The sequence below is a fragment of the Meriones unguiculatus genome, chromosome 3 (genome assembly GCF_030254825.1).
Source record: "Meriones unguiculatus strain TT.TT164.6M chromosome 3, Bangor_MerUng_6.1, whole genome shotgun sequence".
In the NCBI taxonomy this organism is placed as follows: Eukaryota; Metazoa; Chordata; class Mammalia; order Rodentia; family Muridae; genus Meriones; species Meriones unguiculatus.
In genome coordinates, this window is record NC_083351.1 from 1,044,848 (window position 1) to 1,063,343 (window position 18,496).

Sequence of the window (18,496 nt, forward strand, 5' to 3'; positions counted from 1 at the left end):
CAGGCTGGCCCTGCTTATTCCCTCTGTGGTGATGGCCTGTGCCTTCTACACGTCCCCACGCACAAAGAAAACTATCCCTACTCTTCAAATACTGACTAGAGGAGAGCCGCGCTCCCTCAGGCCATCCGGCCCAGACCCTGGCCTAGACCTGCCACCCTTACACCTTTCTGGCACCTGCTCTGAAGCGCCCCTGCCTGTCCTGGGGTTGGACTTCTCTCTGGCCCCGCCATACAGGTCTAAGAAAGACTGCCTGCTCTGCAGGAGTTTTTGGTGACCAGGGTGTAGGAACTTCCGGAGCCCATCACCTAGGAGAAGACTCCAAAAGCAAAGGGCAGAGTTGTGACTCAAGATGCTGAGTGTAGCTGGCTTCTTGCTGAGCTCCCAGCCCTCCTCATAGACGGCCAAAACTCACCCTCCCATCACAGGCACACACCAGGCGACCCTGGGGAGGCAGTGAGGATGGGGAGTTTTGAGGCCTGGATGCCCGTTCGCTCCTGCACCCCATGGTCTTGGTGACGCATAAGGCCATCTGTGATCAGGCCTGTGCCAGACTTGTAGGAGTCTTGGCATCAGGGGCACCAAGCTGGAACAGGTGGCCTGCTGCAGGTGGGCACAGGCAGACATTGGCTAGCCTGACTTGTCTTCATGGCATCCTGTGCTGGGCCACAGGTCCAGCCAGTGTGGGGTGGGCCTTCTTTCTGACTATAGGCCTAGTATTCCTCAATGGCAGGAAGTTGGGTCCAGGCTCCGGCTAACACTGATCTTGATGCGCAAAGGTCTGCCTGGGAAAACAGTGACAGTCCATCCAAGGAAGCCAGGAAATCAAAGTGTGGACCCTTCCCAAAGTCTCCAGCAGAGACATACTGGAGGGGGTCCCTGCAGGCCCCCCGTAGCTGTTCCACGGCAGCTCTCAAATGTAGGGGCCATGTGCTCAGCTCCACAGCTAAAAGGCGCTGGCTGGTTTGGCTGGACCCATGTCACTAGCCCAATCCCACTCAGGCAATGCAGGTTTCCCCTGTTTCCCGTGTCCCGTGCTGGCCCTTGCAAACTGCCCAGGGCTTATCCTCCGCTCACTTCCTGTCAACCCAGTCCTGACTCTGAAGGATTTCAAGTATCCGAGGCCAGCTGACAGTCTCTCCCAGAGGCATCTCTGGCCTCTTCCTGCAAGTGGACCCTGATGCAGCATCTCCTCAGGTCCACTACTTGCTTGGTGAGCTGGGAGGGAGCTAGCTGTCCTAGGCCCTTGAGGAGGTGGTGACTGTCACCAGAGAGGGGAAACATGGGGCACCTTCACCCCAGTCCTTCTGCCCAGAGCTGTGACTACCAACATGAGGTGGGCCAGGAAGATGGCTGTGAGGCTATGCAAACCTAGGGACCTCATCTGTGGTGGTCAGAGGTCTCACGGCCTCGGAACTTGTTCTAGCCACATGTGTGCACTGTGTGCGCATGTGCAGGGCTGTGAGGTAGAGAAGGACCAGGGCATCTGCAGGCCTAGGGCAGTCTTCTGTGCCAGCCCCTACCCTTGCGGAGAGGCCCTGAGCCAGATGAATTTGACCCACTTCAGGCAGGGCAGCAGGGCCCAGGGCATCTGGTATGGGCAGGCCGTGGGACTCAGAGGGAGGTTCTGTGTGCTGTGCTCTTTTGCTTTGGACACACGGGGCTCCTGCCTGTGCCCGGGTTCATGGATCCCTGCTGCAAGACCCTGGGGTCCAACGTCACCTGAGGCCTATACCGGATGGACATGGAGTGGACAGCTCAGTTTCCTGTCGTGGAGTTAAGTGCTCCAGTAGGGAGCTTTGTGGCTGAGGAAGGTGCCCCATCAAATACTGGAGGTGGCGGTCTGCTGTACTGTGGGGCTGCCCACCATCGGCTTCCCCACGCGTTTCCCCTGCGTCCCACGTCACCGAGGCCACAAACGGCTGAGTAAGGCAGCCCAGCTACAATTCCCCATTAACAGTGCTTGGTGGCCTCGGGTCGGGATACAGCCTGCACAAAGGCCTGAACTAGCAGCCCACGGTCTGACAGACAAGGGGTTGTCTTCCACAGGGACGAAAAGCTCCGTGGGGTCCACGGCCGCTCCAGGGCGGTGTTCACCCACAGGACGGGCTTCTGCCTTCCTGCGGCCACCGGCAACACACCTCCCGGGGGCGGGAAGGGCGCGGCACAGAGATTCTGCCCTGGAACCGCCGCGCCCTTCAACTTCCCACATTCCCGCTCCTTCCGACCGGCGGGGGCGGCGTGGACCGAAGCTCGGACAGGCTCCTGCTGGCCCAGGGTGAGCGGAGCCGGGAGGCGTCTGCTGCGGGGAAGCGCGACCCGCTGCCTGACCGCAGTCCCAGCTTCTTCCGAAGCCGCGGGTCGCCTCTCCGACCGGCAGGCGCCGCCCACCGGCCGCGCGGCCTCCGCCTCGCCCTGCGGCCCGCCCCTGCTTCCCTTCCCCCGCCCGCCCCGGATTCCGACGGGCTGGGCCCGGGGCTTCCGGCTGCGAGGAGGGAGCTCGGCCCCGCGGGACCAGCCCGGCGCCGCCTCGCGCGCAACCCGACTTCCTGCAGCGTTGGGCTCCAGGGACCCCGGGCCGGAGTCGGCTGCTCATCGCCGGCCTCGGAGCGCGCGTTCGCGATCTGCGTAGAAAGGGTCGCGCCCTTTTGCGAAGGTTCTGGCCAACCCTGCTGTGGGGTGTGTGTTAGCTGGTCGCCTTAAGCAAGCCCCTGCAGCCTTCTCTCGTCATGTCATTGAGCCTCCAGTGAAGCTCCAAAGCCTCCGGTCCACCCAAACCAACAGGATCCCAGGACTGGTCCGTGGCTTGTGCCTGGAAGGCTCCTGCAGAGGCACAAACCACGGACCAGTGACTATGCAGCTACAGCTGTCCCCTGAGCAGTGTATAGCTCTACCCAGCTCATAGCCAGGTCCCGGCCCCAGCTTTCTGGATCTCCTTTTCACTGCCCTGCGCCCAACCCAGGGCCACTTGTTGGAAACAGGCTCTGAGATCCCAGGCCAGAACTGCGGGGCTTTGTACCAACACCTGACTAGCAAAAGAAGACCCCCCCACACACACAGAAATCGGTTCTCCGAAGGACTCACAAAGAACTGTCTTGGGAAACAATTGGAGGACCAGATGGGCCTCAGAGTTGCCGAGGCCCCCACGGAGGTTTGGTGGGGTCCTGGGAGGTGGTCCTGGGTCCTTGGCAGGAGTGCAGGAGTGGGGGACAACGGCTGGGTTAGGGTGTGATTCCCGGTTATCCAAGGAGCACTTCTGGCTGACAGCTGGAAACAGGATGCCCTGAGCTGCCCCCCCCATCTCAGTCTCCGGCCTGGGATCCCCTTCCAGTAGGGGCGTGCCACCACTCTATGCTTGGGCCCTTCACTGGTGTTCTTGACTCAGGGCCAGGGTTTCAGGGAGCCTGGGGTGGGTCTGGCCTCCTGTGTTCCGTAGCCTCCCGCTGTGTAAGGCACTCCAGGAGGGAGGCCCCCTCAGACTCAGCCGTAAGCCTCTGTCTTCCAATTGGCTAAAGGTGACACAGCAACACCATCCCAGTGTGGTGGGGATGGATAGAAAAGGCAACAGGCCTGTGTATAACTGGCCTTAGGACTGGGGTCCACCAAGCTGGCCAGATCCTGCCAAGGCTGTGGTGGGCACCGACAGCTTGGATGGTAGTCTTCCTGTGTCCGGTCATGGCCACAGGGCAAACTGTCAGCTCCGTACAGAGACAGACTTACTTCATTTGTGTCAAGAGCAGCCTGGACAGAGCCACTGTGTTTGTGTGGGTCACACAGACATCCTGCTGTCCTCCACTGTCTGGTTCCTGAAGACCCATTTCCTCCGTCCGTAGGCAGTCCGTTCCTCCCCTGGCCTCCAGACTCCACCTGAACCTCCCCACGGTCTCTTCCCTCAGATGTGAGAGGCTGCTTGAGGCTGTTCTCACCCTGAGGAGATCTGAGCAGAAAGGGCTTGGGCCTGCCAGCCACCACTGAAAATGTCTCCTCTCCTCTCCAGTGGTCTTGCTGGGGTAGCCTGGGGCTGCCATAACCTTCCCCAGGGTCAGGGCTCCCGGGGAACTGGCAGGGCTGGCCAGGCTGAAGGAACCGGTGTGGCAGGCCTGGACGTGGAGCCTCCCTAGCTGGGAGGGGTCCAGGCTAAGCACAACTGGCCTCACACCCACCTGGCACCAAGACCAGGCCACCTGCTCAGGCTGTAGATGGGGCTGGGGGAAGCCTCCCTCAGGGTATCCTGGGTGACTGGCCTTACCAGTGAGAGAGGCTAGGAGGAGCTATGGCCACCTGTGCCAAACAGGCCCAGGGAGAGGGTGCCACAGAGCGGGCAGGCCAGCACAGGTCCAGGCTGTGTCCTGGCCATGCTGTCCCCTGTTCATCCAGATGTGTCCCAGGTGGCACGGAGGGCCAGCTCTCTGAGGTGCTTCTGGTGCTAGGGCCTTGAGGGGCAGGCAGCTCTCCTTCCTCTTTCTCTCAGTCCCTGTCTCCTTGCCTCCTTCTTCCTTCCTTGAATGCCTCTCCTCCCTCCCATCCCTGTCTCTCTTTGTATCACACACAAGTGACAGTGCCCTGTCTTGAAGCTTAGTATCTCATTATCTGTTAAGTCAGTGATCAGCAGACCAACAGCCTCCTCCCAGGAGGAGGAGGAGGTTGTTAGAGGGTAGGTAGCACCAGGGAGAGAGGCTTTGTCTGCAGTTGCAGCTTCCTCCTGTGCTGGGGTGGGGAGGGTGGTGTATGTTCTCTCTTGTCCCAGCCTCTCTCCCTTGCCCCTGCCAGGCCCCACATGGGGACAGCTGCTTGGAGTGGTGGTTTGTACACAGAGGCTCTGTCATACTCTCACCGGATCTCCAGGCAGTCCAAAAAAGATTTCTGCTATGCTCACCTCTGTCAGGCAGAGAGGAGGCCGACACCGACGCCACCATTTCTGTCAGGCAGTGCTGGTGATCACAAAGCAATGGAGCTCAACCACCTGGTCCATCCCACCCAGAGAAGGGCGCCTGCCTGGGCAGGATGGAGCTATGGCTGTTATTGTGTGAGCTACCAGGCCTCTGGCTAGAAGTGAGGTCACCTCATCCGGGAGCTGGGGTCAGGCCAGCAGGCTGAAGTTTCCCCGTGGTTAGTACCCAGACCAAGACAGACTGTAGCAGCGGTGAAGTTAAACCCTGGACACAGGCTCCTGTTGGGCCTCCATCCTAGTTCTGACTATCAGAGAAACGGGGGTGGAGCCGGAGCATGGGAGCTACACCCTTACTCACCTTTTGAAATGAGCCCTCCCAACCCCCGGATAGTGAGGGACCCTCAGGATGGGACCCCCAGACTTCAGTACTGCCCAAGACGTCAGCTTGACCATGTTGCTGCCTGGGGCCTGAACGGCCGATGGGCTGGAGGCCAGTGTCCTGTGGTTGTAGGCTATTGGCTAAATGGCAGTTCTTGCACTGCTTAGACTGGATGTCCAATTTCCTCACCCAAGACTGCCCTGCTGAACTCTTGTATATGTGCACATATGTGTGGAGGGCAGGGGATGATTCTTGAGTGTCGTTCCTCAGGTGCTGTCCACTTTGTTTGATCTCTCACTAGCCCGGGATGTTGGAAGTAGGCTGGCCTAGCTTGACACGGAGCCCCAGGGATCCACCCACCACCCCCCCAGAGCTGGCTGGGTTACAACTGTGCAGCGCCACACTGGCCCTTTGGGAGGCACTTAATCTTGGGGTTTCTTTTGAGACAGGGTTTCTCTGTGTAGCCCTGGCTGTCCTGGAACTTGCTCTGTAGACCAGGCTGCCTGAACTCAGAGATCTACCTGCCTCTGCCTCCCAAGTGCTGGGATTAAAAACTTTTTATTTATTTATTTATTTATTTTTAAGATTTATTTATTATGTATACATTATACTGCCTGCATGTCAAAAGAGGGCACCAGATCTCATTACAGATGGTTGTGAGCCACCATGTGGGTGCTGGGAATTGAACTCAGGACCTCTGAAAGAGCAGACAGTGCTCTTAACCTCTGAGCCATCTCTCCAGCCCCCTTTTTTATTTTTTATGTGAGCTCTGGAGACTGAACTCGGGTCCTCCTGCTTGCAAGGCAAACACATTATCAACTGAGCTAGCTTCTCCATCCTGAATTTATTTTCTGCCCCTGTTTTGAGACTAGGGTCTGTCTACATAGCCTAGACTGAGCCTGAATGCACAATGATCCTCCCAAGTACTGGGATTACATACCCGGCCTGGCTTTGGAACTCCTCTCGAGTGTTCAAACTTCTTATGCTTGGACCACTTGGCAGCGGGGTGCTCGGTGGGGCACAGTCACAGACAGGAGCATCTGCACCTGTCCTTGTCCTGGCCCCATGGGGGCCAGGCCAGTCCTAGGATTCTCAGAGCTCAGGAAGCCAGCACTGGCTGGTGCAGGTATACTTGGCCAGAAGAGGTAGTGTCTGTCTGGGTGCTGTGTACCCTCTGATATCCAGAGATAAGGACAGGAATCCAGGTGTCCTCTTGGACCCTCAGTGGCCCCATCAGGGAGCGAGCACAGGGAAGCCCAGAATCTTGCCCGGACCACGAGACCCTGATGAGCCAGTAGGTTTGCTGACTGTGGCTAGGTCAGAGATGTCTGTCTGCAGAAGTTCTGTGAGGGAAAGCGGCCCCACCTGCCTCCCTCGCCAGGGCAGAACAGGCCTGGCGCCCGCAGAGAAGCTACTACGATGGAAGCCCTGCCTGCCACATCCCACATGGAGCTGTGACTACAAGTTTCCTGACTTTAAAAGCTGAGTATGCTTTTGGAGAATTAAATACCGAAGGACGGCTGACAGGCTGGAAAACGGCAGCTGCTGCTGGTCATTCCCAGCCATTTTCTTTCCTAAACTGAAACATCGTTTTCTTTGTTCTTCTTTTGACAGAAATGTGGTTTCATCTTGAAGAGGAGGAAGGAACTACAGAATGCTGTGCTGTGTTTGGAGGGAAGACTTGGGAAGTGACGCCCAGAAAGTAGTTTGGGAGATAAATGCAGATTGTAGGTCCTGTGATCTAGTGGATGGTGCTTGCGGCTGACCCAAGGGGCTTCGACAAAGTCAGAACTGGGCCTCCTCAGTGCCCCTCAGAGGCAGCTGTGAGCTACCAGGCCTCGGCAGAGCTGTGAGTGGCTGATTTCTTAGGCGTCACAAGTTCCCTCCTTTCCCCTGCTGGGCATGACTGGGTGAGAGGGTCCTCTGCACTTTGTGGTGCCAGAGGAACCTGACTCTGAGGCTGGCTATGCTGGACAGCACAGTTGCCTCCCAGTCCTTGTGTTCACAGACAGCTAGACCTCCATGGGCCTGGGAATAGTGTAGGTGGGGCAGATGTGAGGGTTCTCAGAGGGTACTGGGACACCAAGTCCCTACCTGTGCCCCACAGGACTCCAAACCAATTCAGTGAGAAGGCCCAGGGCCTGTTAGAAGGAGCCCCATGAAGGTGCTACTCAGAGCTGGTATTCAGAGTTTTATTGAAATCAGTAGCAGTCGGGCTCACGTGGGCCAGCCCCAACTCCTGGGCCCCTGGATCCAAGGGCCAGGAGTGGCCTCTAGCTTAGAGCTTCTGGGTCATCTTCAGGGACATGGGGCCACTGGCCATCCCCCTGGGCCAGGAGTCGCAGGTGTTTGAAGGCAGTGGGCAGTCTGTGGCCCAGGAACGGAGGGGTGGTCACGTCACAGATCATGAGCACATACTCCCCTGCGAGTGATGGGCAGGGCTGTCCTCAGGTTGGTGTGACCACTGGAGCCCAGGCTCTGCACCATCCCCTGGAAATCTCAGCCCTGTCATTCTGCCTGCCACAGACTGCCATCCTGGGACTGCGTGTCGGGTTAACAAGTGCTGAGGCAAAGCAATCAGCTTTTCAGACCCAGGCACACTGGAGACAGAAGCAAGCAGTGGCGTTGGGAGAGAACAGATGTGTGGACAGCCCTCAGGGTCAAGCCAAAGAGACCCTTGCTCCCAACTGCTAATTAGAGCACGTGGCTGAGTCTTTTTTGTTAATACTTGACTACATTGTTTTTGAAGAAAACACATTCATTTTCTCTAAATGCTTAAGAAATAGTTGAGCCTCTGAAGACTTGAGGTGCCTGATGGGGTCCTGTTCCCTGGAGTGGGCTAGGGGAGGGAAAGCCTGGGGGTGGGGGAGGGAAAGCCTGGGGGACTGTGGGGGGAGGGAAAATGTGGGGAGTGGAGGGAAAGCCTGGGGAAGGAAGTTTGGGGGGCTGGGGGAGGGAAAACCTGGGAGTGGGAGAAGGAAAGCACGGGGTGGGGGAGGAAGACGTGGGGGAGGGAAAGCCTGGGGGCTGTGAAGGGGAGGGAAAGCCTGGGGAAGGAAGTTTGGGGGGCTGAGGGGAGGGAAAGTCTGGGGGTGGGGGAGGGAAAGCCTGGGGGGGCCACAGGAGGGAAAGAGCACTTTTCCTTTCCACAGTCTGTAAACTGTCTGGAGAGCTTCAAAGTTGGAGAAACCATAAAAAAGAAAATAAGAAATAACAAAAAGGGAAGTTGCCATAGAAACAGCCCTCTCTCCCTCCCTTGAGCCCGCCGGGGCTGGCACCAGCGTGTGGAAAAAGCTCCTTGGCTGGCCTAGGCTCACACCAGGAATGTGGCCGCAGCTGAAACTGGGCTGGGGCAGGCTCCCACCACCAAGCCCAGAAGGGCCCAGTGACATCCCAGCCACGGAGGGCTGTGCCTTCCTGGACAGGATGAGAGTGGGCCTGGGGCTGGAGGAACAAATGTTCCTGGCCTTGGGTCAGCTTCTTCAGAAAAACTGGCTCTCGGAGGCCCATGAGCTGAGACTGGGGTGCTTGGGGAGGGGGTGTGCATTGTACCAGTGAGCAGGGCAGCAGGCCAACCTCGCTGGCAGCTGGAGGAAAAGCCCTGCATAGCGACGCCACAGTGTTCCCAAGCAGCCCATTGCTAGGCGTTCCCAGGAACATGCAGCTGCACCAGGCTCAGCCAAGGGTGCTGGCCCGAGAAGCCAGTGTGAGCTCATGGCCATGGCCGAAGAACCAGGCCACAGGCCTGATCTGACCCTGTTCCTGGGGCCTGTCCCCATCAGATGCACAAGCCTGGCATGAGAAGTGCCCTCGGCAGAGCTGTGAGTGGCTGATTTCCTAGGCGTCCCAAGGCCCTATGTGAGATGAGTCTGGATCTGCCAGCCTATTGGCCTTCCACTAGGACCCTAGAGATGCTGGAACAAGGCTAAGTTTTTGGGCCAGGCAGATGAGTACCCACTCGTCGTTGGACCCATGTTAGCTGCCCAGAGCCTGGGCCCCTCTAGGGGACAGAACTTTGTCTAGAGAAATCATGTTGTTCCTGTGTTTTGCTGAAGTCAAGGCCTTCACCTCCCTGGCTCTCTGGGGCTGGGGCCTCTCTGGCATGGAGGGGAGGTCCCAGGCTTGACTGCTTCCCCAAGACTGAGGATAACTTCACAATAGGGGTTTTGGCCCAAAGGCCTCCTGCCCAGGCCTAGCTTTGGCACTGCCCAGTCCCTGGGACCATGACAGCCCTGAATAAGCCCTGAACCTATAACCCTTTTCTCTGGGGCTCTGCTGGCTGAGAACGCAGAGCCCACGGTTTCCTCTTACTGTCCACAGGAGGGTCAGGCAGAGGCAGGGATGCTGTGCCAAGGCACGTAAGGTCTGAGGAGCTGAGCCTCATGGCCACTGAGTGTTTCCCACGCTTTCAGGTCCAGCTGCTGACGGCCGTTTGTGGTCTGGTCCTTTGTCAGTTCAGCCACCACCTTGGCAGCTGCTCTCCTGAGACAGTGAGGAGGACCCACACCTCCCATCCCACTTAGTTACCCCAAGGCTTCTGTTAATACCCCACTCAGCTCCATCCTTCCTGGAACATTCTGACCAAAATCTTCCTGGCTCCTCACAGCCTCAGCCCCCTCTCACAAAGGCCTGGGAGTGGCTTGTGATGCCCCCTACCCACAACCCACACACCTACAACCACCTCCGGGACCCCTGGGCATGCCTTCCTTGCCACTGCCACCACCCCCAGGTCTGTGCCCGGACACCGTTTGCCCCTGTCTTTGTAAGCACGGTGACCGGCCTCTTCACTGTCCACACCTGAGTGCATACCTAGGTACGCAGCTGTTGCCGACTCTGCCGTGGTCCCGTCAGGCCTGTGCGGAGTAAAGGGACATCCTGAGTATTCTGCCAGTCCTCTTTGGGTGTTGATTCCACCCAAGCCAAGGCCAGCAGTTCTGGGGCAAATGGTGGGCCCCAGAACAGAACAGCGAACTGTAGTGTTCGCACACGTGCCGTTCCTGCTCGAAGGTTCCCCTCTATCTTCCAAGGCCGTACACTCACATACCTAAGCTCTGGCTGTGTTGTCTACTCTTGGAACACTCCCCTAACGTGGCCTATTCCTGGGTCTCTGCCCTCTAGGGTCCACTGACAGAGCTCTGTCTGATGCCTCATAATCTTAGAATTGCTGGGCGGGTGTGTGACAACCACCCTATGACCCTGGCCAGTCTTGCCTCCTCAGAACCAAAGTATGGCTTTTGGGATGCTAGAGGCCCTCATATCCAGCCTAGCGCATGGCGGAGGAGGAGTTGGAGGTTGTTCTGGGAACAGCTGAGGCCTGGACCTGCTTGGAGGTTGCCAAGGAATATATTATCTTTCAGGAAGAAGGGACTCAAGGGGCTGGTGAGACAGCTCAGTCAGTAAAGCTGTCGCCTTGCAAGGGCCCAAGTCAAATCCCCATGTAAAAATGTCGTACATGGTGGCATGTGTTTGCAACCCCAGAACTGCTGAGGCAGAGACAAGAGCGTCCCTGGGGCTTGCTGGCCCTCCAGGCTAAGCTAACTGGTGAGCTCCTGGCCAACGGGAAACTCTGTCTCGAAGGAGATGGGTAACGTTCCTGAGGATGGCAGCCAGGGTTGTCCTTTGCTCTCCACACCACACACACATACACACACACTAAAAGAGACGTGAATTGAGGCTGAGGCACCCATGTGACCACCACCTCCCCCACCCCCGAAAAAAAACACAAAACAACAACAACAACAACAAAGGCCGGAGTCACTTGAGAGACTCCGGACTGGGAGAACAAACAAAGGTAGGAGACCGGTCCCATTCTGGAACCCCACTCCAGAGGATGTCCTCTGGCTCCTGTGTCTGAAAGATGGAGACTCTCGCTGCTTCCCACAGGATCCGAGAGAACGCTTCGAGATTCTCAAGGTGCAAACCTGTCTGACATGCTTCATGCTTAAGCCCAAGTCCCACATGGGCCAGGCCACACCCTCAGGCTCTGAAAACAGCCAATGATGGCTGGTCCAGCTTTGGAGACACACCCCAAAGAAGGACCAGCTGCCCTGGTGGGTCATCTGAGGAGGACCTGGCAAGGCCCTGCTGGATGTGGCCAGTACGCGTGGCAGTGTGGGGCCCTCTGGCACATTCTGGGTTTAGGTCTCTGAATCAAGTTCTCAGCCTCTCCCGTTTCCTGATTGGGGTGGGGGGTAAGGGCGCTGGCTCATGAAGACACCTGGCCTCAATCCCAGATGTTTGAGCTGAGCCGTGTGCTGAAGGATGGGTCCCTACGGACAGGGAGGAGACTCAAAACTCTAGCCGCTCCGGCCTCCTCCCTGACCCTGGCCCTCCATCTAAGCGGCTGAATTCCTGTCACTATTGGCCCAAGGTAATCAACAGCCAGTGCAGATCTAGGGACAGTGTGGAGGGTCCCTGTCCAGGTGTGGCTTACGCACCAGCAAGTTCTGATTCCTTGACAAAATTAGAAGACCGCATGCCTGGTCTGGGTGATAAAAAAATTAAAGACAAAAGATTTTTTAAGATGACTTAATTTTAAGTAGGGAAAATGGGCCTGGGTTGGCCTGAGAGTCACCTTAAAGGGGAAGAGATGAATAATTTAGCAGCAGGAATAACTCGAGTCTGTCAGGCTGACAACTTTAAGAGAAATGAAGGGGTTACACAAATCCTAAGGGTTCTGGGAGGTTTTAGGGACCCCCAGGGCTTTGAGGAGGCCAGACAGAGCTGTGCAGACAGGAGCTGGTGTCTTGAGTAAGGGTCCCTCAGAGCTGGGGCTAACTGGGCAGTGGAGAGAGGCATGTGGTCAGGCCAGAGGCCAGGTCTCAAGGAGGTCTGAAAAACGGTTTGAGAAAAGAGGGCCATTCTGTGGAGCCTGGCTGCTGTGGGAGGGAGAGGTTCTCACTGGCCCAAAGCTGGGGACTGCTGGGAACATCGAGCAGACACTCAGCAGGAATTTCAGACCAGAGCTCCTGACAGACATTTCTTGCACTCTAGCTGAGGAGACGGTGTTGCCTGGCCTGGGCAGGGAGGGGCCCATACACTGGGCTGGCATCCCTGGCTGGCTTTGAACTGGCTATAGAACAGAGCATGGTTCTGAACTCCTGATCGTCCTGTAAAGTGCCGTGACTACGAACCCCAGCATGCCTAGCTTGTGGGGTGCTGAGCACTGAACTAGGCAAGCACACTACCAACTGAGCCAGCACCTCCAGTCCTGTTTTGAAATGAGGTCTGTGTAGCACAACCCGGCCTGGGGTACCAAGTGCTGGGATCATAGGAAAGCACCATTATGCTTGGCTTCCTTTATGATTGGAACTCATGCTGTGAATTTTTATTTCCATCAAATTTTTTTTAAAGATTTATTTATTACTTATGCAATGTGTGTTAGCATGTACACCTGCACGCCAGAAGAGGGAAACAGATTTCATGTTTAGATGGTTGTAAGCCACCATGTGGTTGCTGGGAATTGAACTCAGGACCTTTGGGAAGAGCAATCAGTGCTCTTATCCTCTGAGCCATCTCTCCAGCTCCCTTCCATCAAATTTTTGAAAAGCTTGCCCTAATTAAAAAGTTTGAATCCCAGCACTTGGGAGGTATAGGCAAGAGGATTAGGAGTTCAAAGCTAGCCTGGGCAATCTGAAGCCCTGTCTCAAAAGCAAACAAGGCTGGCAGTGGGTAAAAGCGTTTGCTACATAAGCCTCACGAGCCTTAGATCCCCCGGAGAGGAAACTGACTCCTAAAGCCTGCCCTTTGACCTTCGCACTCAGGCTGTGGCATGAGCTCACACTCTCACACTCACATATACAATAAAAATCATGCTATAAAAATTAAAATAGAAAGCCAGGCGTGGTGGCACACACTTGTGATCCCAGCACTCGGGGAGGGAGAGGCAGGCAGATCTCTGTGAGTTCGAGGCCTGTCTGGTCTACAGTCTGGTCAACAGGACAGCCAGGACTACACAGAGAAACCAAAATAATAAAAAATAAAATAGCACCACAAAACAAAACAAACTTAGCCGTCATTCCTTCGGGTCATCTTCCTCCTCCCTCCATCCTCCTCCCTCCCCTCTGGTCTTTAGCTCCCCGTGTGCTCTGCTTGTCTCAGCTCTCTCTTGGTCTCTTGGCCGACACAGCCTCTCTTCTCCAGGAGGAAGAAGAGGTTCCTTGGGAGGGAGGTTGCTTTGGATGGGTGACTGTCATCCCCGCCAGCTTCTGGACCGTTTTGCAGGTGAGTGTGGTACCTAGGGCCTCACACATGTTGGGTCCCTGTTCTTGACTGAACTGAGTGCCACCGGTTCCTGCAAGTGTGACCTGGGACTTCTCAGCACCTCCAGGCCTTGGCCTGCCCTTCTGCTTCCCTAGTGAGTGAGTCCAGCCATCTCCATGCTCCTGGCTCTCCTCTTCCCCTGGGCCATATCTTTGGCGTGATGGATTTTCTCCTTTACGGCTGTTATCTCTGCATCCTTCAGGTGCTTGCTGACTTACTTAGCAGTGTGGTCGTAGCCCCCAGGGCCTCCCTGGTGCTGAGCTAACACTCCCTGCTGAGCTGCACCCTCAGCCCTTTCTGATCTCTCATCAGACTGCACACAATTGCCCCGTGGATTTTATGTTTGTGCCCACTGAAATGTCCTTCCCTTCAGTTGCTCGGAGATGATGCCTTCCATCTGGGCTTTCCCTTCAGGGCTTGCTGGTGTAAAGTTTAGGTTAATTATCCTGAACTACTAAGGGCACCCTGCCAGTGCCCTGTGTGTTCCGAGGTCTTCAGCTGGGTGTTTTCCACCCTGCGGACAGGTGGCTCTGTCCTGGGGCCTGTACACATTGACTTTGGCTCAGCCAACTGCAAGGCTCATTTTTCCTTTTTGGTTTTTCCAGACAAGGTTTCTCTTTGTAGCCCTGGCTGACTTGGAACTCTCTCTCTAGGCCAGGTTAGCCTCAAACTCAGAAATGTACCTGCCTCTGCCTCCCCTGTACACATGTGCCCAGCTATGGGGCTCACTCTTTGCTTTTTCACAGGCTCCCAGCTCCAGCTCCTTCCCTTAGGAGACTCGCAAACTTGCCTGCACTCCCTTCCCCGCCCCACAGTCTGGGGACTCACTTCATTATTTCCCCCCTTGGGTTCCCTACCCTTCCCTGACTGACTTCCTGTGGTGCCCTATCTTCCTTTGGTTGGTTCAACTGCTTCGCTGTTTTTGAGGGGACAATATTCAACCACAGCTTGTCTTGGCTGGAAGCAGAATCTGTTCCCATAGCTGCAGAATATAGCTAGCGCCAGTTCACCTTCTGAGAGCCTAGCAGATGGCACAGGTGCCAGCTCTCAGTCAAGCCCAGGCGTGGGAACTGCCCCATCACCTGGCATGGTAAAGATACACACGTCAGAGGGTACTGCTTCTCAGCAAAGGGAAAGCTCTGATGCTCGTGCCCAGGACACTCTCATGCCTGCCCAGAACTCTGTCACCAGCCCAACAGGCTCAGGGTCTCTGTGGAGCAGGGTGAATCATGTTCCTTTGGGCAGGTCTTTCCCTTTAAGACCATGTGGGCTCCACTGGAGGGCACAGATGTCAGGGGCACACAGAGGCTGTCAGTTTTGGAAAAGCCCTGGGAAGGGACCTGAGGTATGGCAGAAAGCTGGTTCCAGGCTTACTGGACACACATCAGGGCCTCCTCCATGTTGCTGCTGTCACCTGTCCCAGCAGCCTGAGACTCAGTACGGCCTCACATGAGCTCTCAACCATCATTACTGTTACTCCTTCAGGGACACACTCCTGCCTCACCACCCTTCAAGCTTAGCACCAGAGCGTGGTGGGGACCCGTGCCTCACTGCACAGCCAAGGAGCCACAGCTTCAGTACGGGGATTGTGCGATCAGACCTCACAAAGAAGCAAACAGCAAAACAGGGCGCAGGCTGTAGAATTTCAGCCAGACCCAGGGGCATGCCTCTCCACCCACTGCTGCATGCACTTGTCCTCCGTGGCTACAGGTGTGGCTTCACAAGCCCTGCAGAAGCTCTGGGGGGCCAGAGTGGGTCCTGCCTTGCCCTTTTGCCCACGGTAGTTGAACTTATGAAACAGATACCCAGCTCTCTCCTTGTGCCTGGTCTGGCCTGGGCAGGAGATCTGAAGTGCGCCCCCAACTCCCTGCTAGAGGAAAGTTTGCCACAAGGGTAGAAAGTGCAGGTTTCTGGGTCACCCATCTGAACCTCCGGGTGAAGGCCAGGAGCCTGAGAAGATGCTTCTGGAAGCCGAGAGCAGCCGAGCCCCTGCGCCAACCAGACCATGACAGTTTAAAGGCAGCTTTCCAAAGAGCCAGGCCACAGTGGGCATGAGCCTCAGAGCTCCTAAAACCCTCTGGGACTCCAAACCAAGCATCTCACACGTACACAGCACATGCGCACAGCGCTGATGCCGTCACTCTCTGGGTTTCTAAGGAGAGGAACAGGGCCCTGAGTGCTTGGCAGTGACGCCTGTGTTCCACAGGTGCTGATCCTGTGAGCCCTTCGCCTGGACATAGGCCAGGGCAGGAACTCAGCTAGGTGAGGCTGGCCCTGGAGGACTCATCCACGATTCTGATTCTGGGCAGCCATGGATGGCTGTGGCTGTTTCCCAGGCCACAGACCAGGGGCTTGATGATGTCACCCTTCCGTGCCCTGTCCCAGGCGGAAAGCCCAGCTCATTCGCTTTGTTGGGGGGACGGTGACTGTTCAGCTGTGGAAGGGTCCCTTGATGGTGGCAGGCGTGTTAAAGGGTTAAGGCTGTTGTCTGGGTCTCATTTTGCCTGGGGTCACTATCCCAGCAGCAGGAGCAGACGGGAATTGGCCAGCTGTGTGGGGAGATTAGGGAGTCAGGAGCCAGGAGGAAGGACATCGGAGGGCCAGCTGCTCCTGCCCAGCCCTCACACCTGTTTCAGTTTGTCACTCCTGCTTGGGCAGGACATGACTCATTTTTCAGGCCTTAAAACATTTTAGAGGAAGCTGGAGAGATGGCTCAGTGGTTAAGAGCACTTGCTGCTCTTGCGGAGGACTAGATTTGGTTCCCAGCATCCACACCAGGTACCTCACAACTATCTATAACTCAGCTCTGGAGGGTCTGACAACTTCACACACACACACACACACACATTAAAAAACAACAACAACAAAACAACCTTCCTGGCCAGGCTGGTTGGTGGTGGCTCACACCTTTAATCCCAGCACTCAGGAGGCAGAGGCAGGAGGATCTCTGTGTGTTTGAGTCCAGCCTGGTCTACAGAGTGAATTCCAGGACAGCCAGGGCTACAAAGAGAAACCCTGTCTCAATAAACCAAATCAAAACAAAACAATAACAAAAAACTTCCCAAAGAAAGGAAAGACGGAGGAAACCCCCTCGAGTCTCTTTGCTTTCCCCAGGCTTTCCGCAGGAGAGACACTCACTGCTCAGGTAGGCAGGTGAGGTCACAGACGTCTGTCCACACGGGCCCAGACAGCAAGACCCTGGGAATCCCAGAACTCCTACCTCATCTGTTCTTTCTCCAGTGCCATGCAGGGGCCTCACCATTCTCAAGGCTGCCCAGTCACTTATCTCTGGAGTGGCCATAGCACCTCCATGAAGCCGTGCTACTGGGCCCCAACCCCGGGATAATGTGAGGCTCTGTGTCTGCCACTCAGCACACATCCTGCAGACAGAAGGGGGCTCAGCCTCCAGATGGGAGGGCACAGGTGAGTGGCAAAGAGCTAAGGAGGGACCAGGTGGCACCTGTGCTGTCACAACCACGTCTCGTGAGTCCTGGGCCTATCACAGACCACTTAGAAGCACTTGCCCCAGGAGTGCCCCAGCTTGTACAGGGAGCAGAGGGGAGCCAGGCCCTGGTAAATCCTGGAGTGAGCCAGCAAGTGGCATCGTGGCATCAAAAGGCTGGGGAATCTGGCCGGATGGCACTGAAGTGGGGCTGTGAGGAGCTATGAGGCTGCTTCCCTGGACTTCACCCCCACCCAAGAGCCGGCATGTATACACACTGGGTTTAAGAGTGCCGGCTCTGAGGCTGAATGCATGGCTGGGGTGTCCTGTCTCTGCCCGCTGCAGCTGCGAGGCTGCCTTGCTGGCTGGACCCGCCTTTAGTCTGTCATAGCGTGTTCAGGACCCAGTGCCACCTCTGCACCATACTGTTCCAGGCTCCGAGCCAGCGGCTGACTGGGTTCTTCCCCAGAATGTCCTGGTGCTGGCGTGCCATGGCTGGCTGGTGTGCTAGGGTCGCTCTTGTGTGGCGGCCTTGCCTGTGGTGTCTTCTTGTGAGGGCGGTGGGCCTGTGACCCCAGCATCTTACCATGAGTGTCTGCTGCTTCCCTCAGGGAGACGAAAGTCCAGTGTTAGGTGCACACCGGCCACCTATGGTCCGCTTAGAGAGCCGTGCAGGCTGCCAAACCCCAACTATCTTTTCAAGTATATAAAACAATTAACTGACTCCATCTGTGTTGGCCTAATGACTGATTAAATGACTAATCATGGAAGTCTTAATTAGAACCATTTTTCTCCGAGCTGAGGAAGGAGGAGGGGCTCTGACTGTCCCCGGCGTGTGTTAGGCATTGGGTGAGTGGGTGAGACACACCGAGGTCACCTGCCAGAACCTCCCGTACGCGTTGCTGAGTCTCCTCACTGATAAAGTTGCATGCAGCTGCATTTTTTCCATCACAAAGCATGCAATTAAGAGTTTCTGGGGGGAAAAGTAACCAGAGCCATTCCCCTATTCTGTGGAATGTTCATGTGTGGCTGGACAAATTCACAGCCACACTTATTAAATCAAGTCCATCTTTTGCAGCTGACATGATTTCACATCCTGCAGGGACTGACAGGGCCCTTTGTCATGTACTGAAATTCCAAAACATGCCTGGAATGTCTCTGCAGGAATGTGGCAAGGGGCCCAGGACAGAAACATGTTCCCTCCCAGGAAAGCCAGCAGAAGGCGCCTGCAGGCCCCTCACCTCTACTGCCTGCCTTACCCTGTGGTTGGGGTGTACCCATCCACAATCCTGCTCCTTCCTGGTAAAAGGCTTTGGGTGGCCATGTATTGAGAAAAAGATCAGACTTTTGAGAACATGGCAAACTTACCTATAGAATAAAGACCCCTTCTTTTCCGGAGCCCATGAACTCCACCTCTCCCTGTCATCCTGCCCTTCTCCAGGCCCAGCCCCAACCTCATCAGTGACACCATCAGTCTGGAGGTCAAGCGCTCCCTACCCTCAGGTACTGGCTCGTCCACACAGAC

The 18,496-nt window shown here is 56.2% G+C and overlaps 1 protein-coding gene across 3 annotated transcripts in view; it reads right to left on the reverse strand.

Moving 5' to 3' along the window:
- Window positions 1-7,427: 7,427 nt before the first annotated feature.
- Morn1 (MORN repeat containing 1) overlaps window positions 7,428-18,496 on the reverse strand; it is a 56,913-nt gene continuing 45,844 nt past the window's right edge. Inside the window, exons 11-12 of one of the 3 annotated variants that reach the window (XM_060378924.1) lie at window positions 10,077-10,120; window positions 7,428-7,689 (exon numbers count right to left, since the gene is read on the reverse strand). In XM_060378924.1, the coding sequence (XP_060234907.1) occupies window positions 7,541-7,689; window positions 10,077-10,120 (193 nt within the window). In that variant the 3' untranslated portion in view covers window positions 7,428-7,540. The remainder of the gene's footprint in view (window positions 7,690-10,076; window positions 10,121-18,496) is intronic. The other 2 variants (XM_060378923.1, XM_021655493.2) reach the window with 2 other exon arrangements.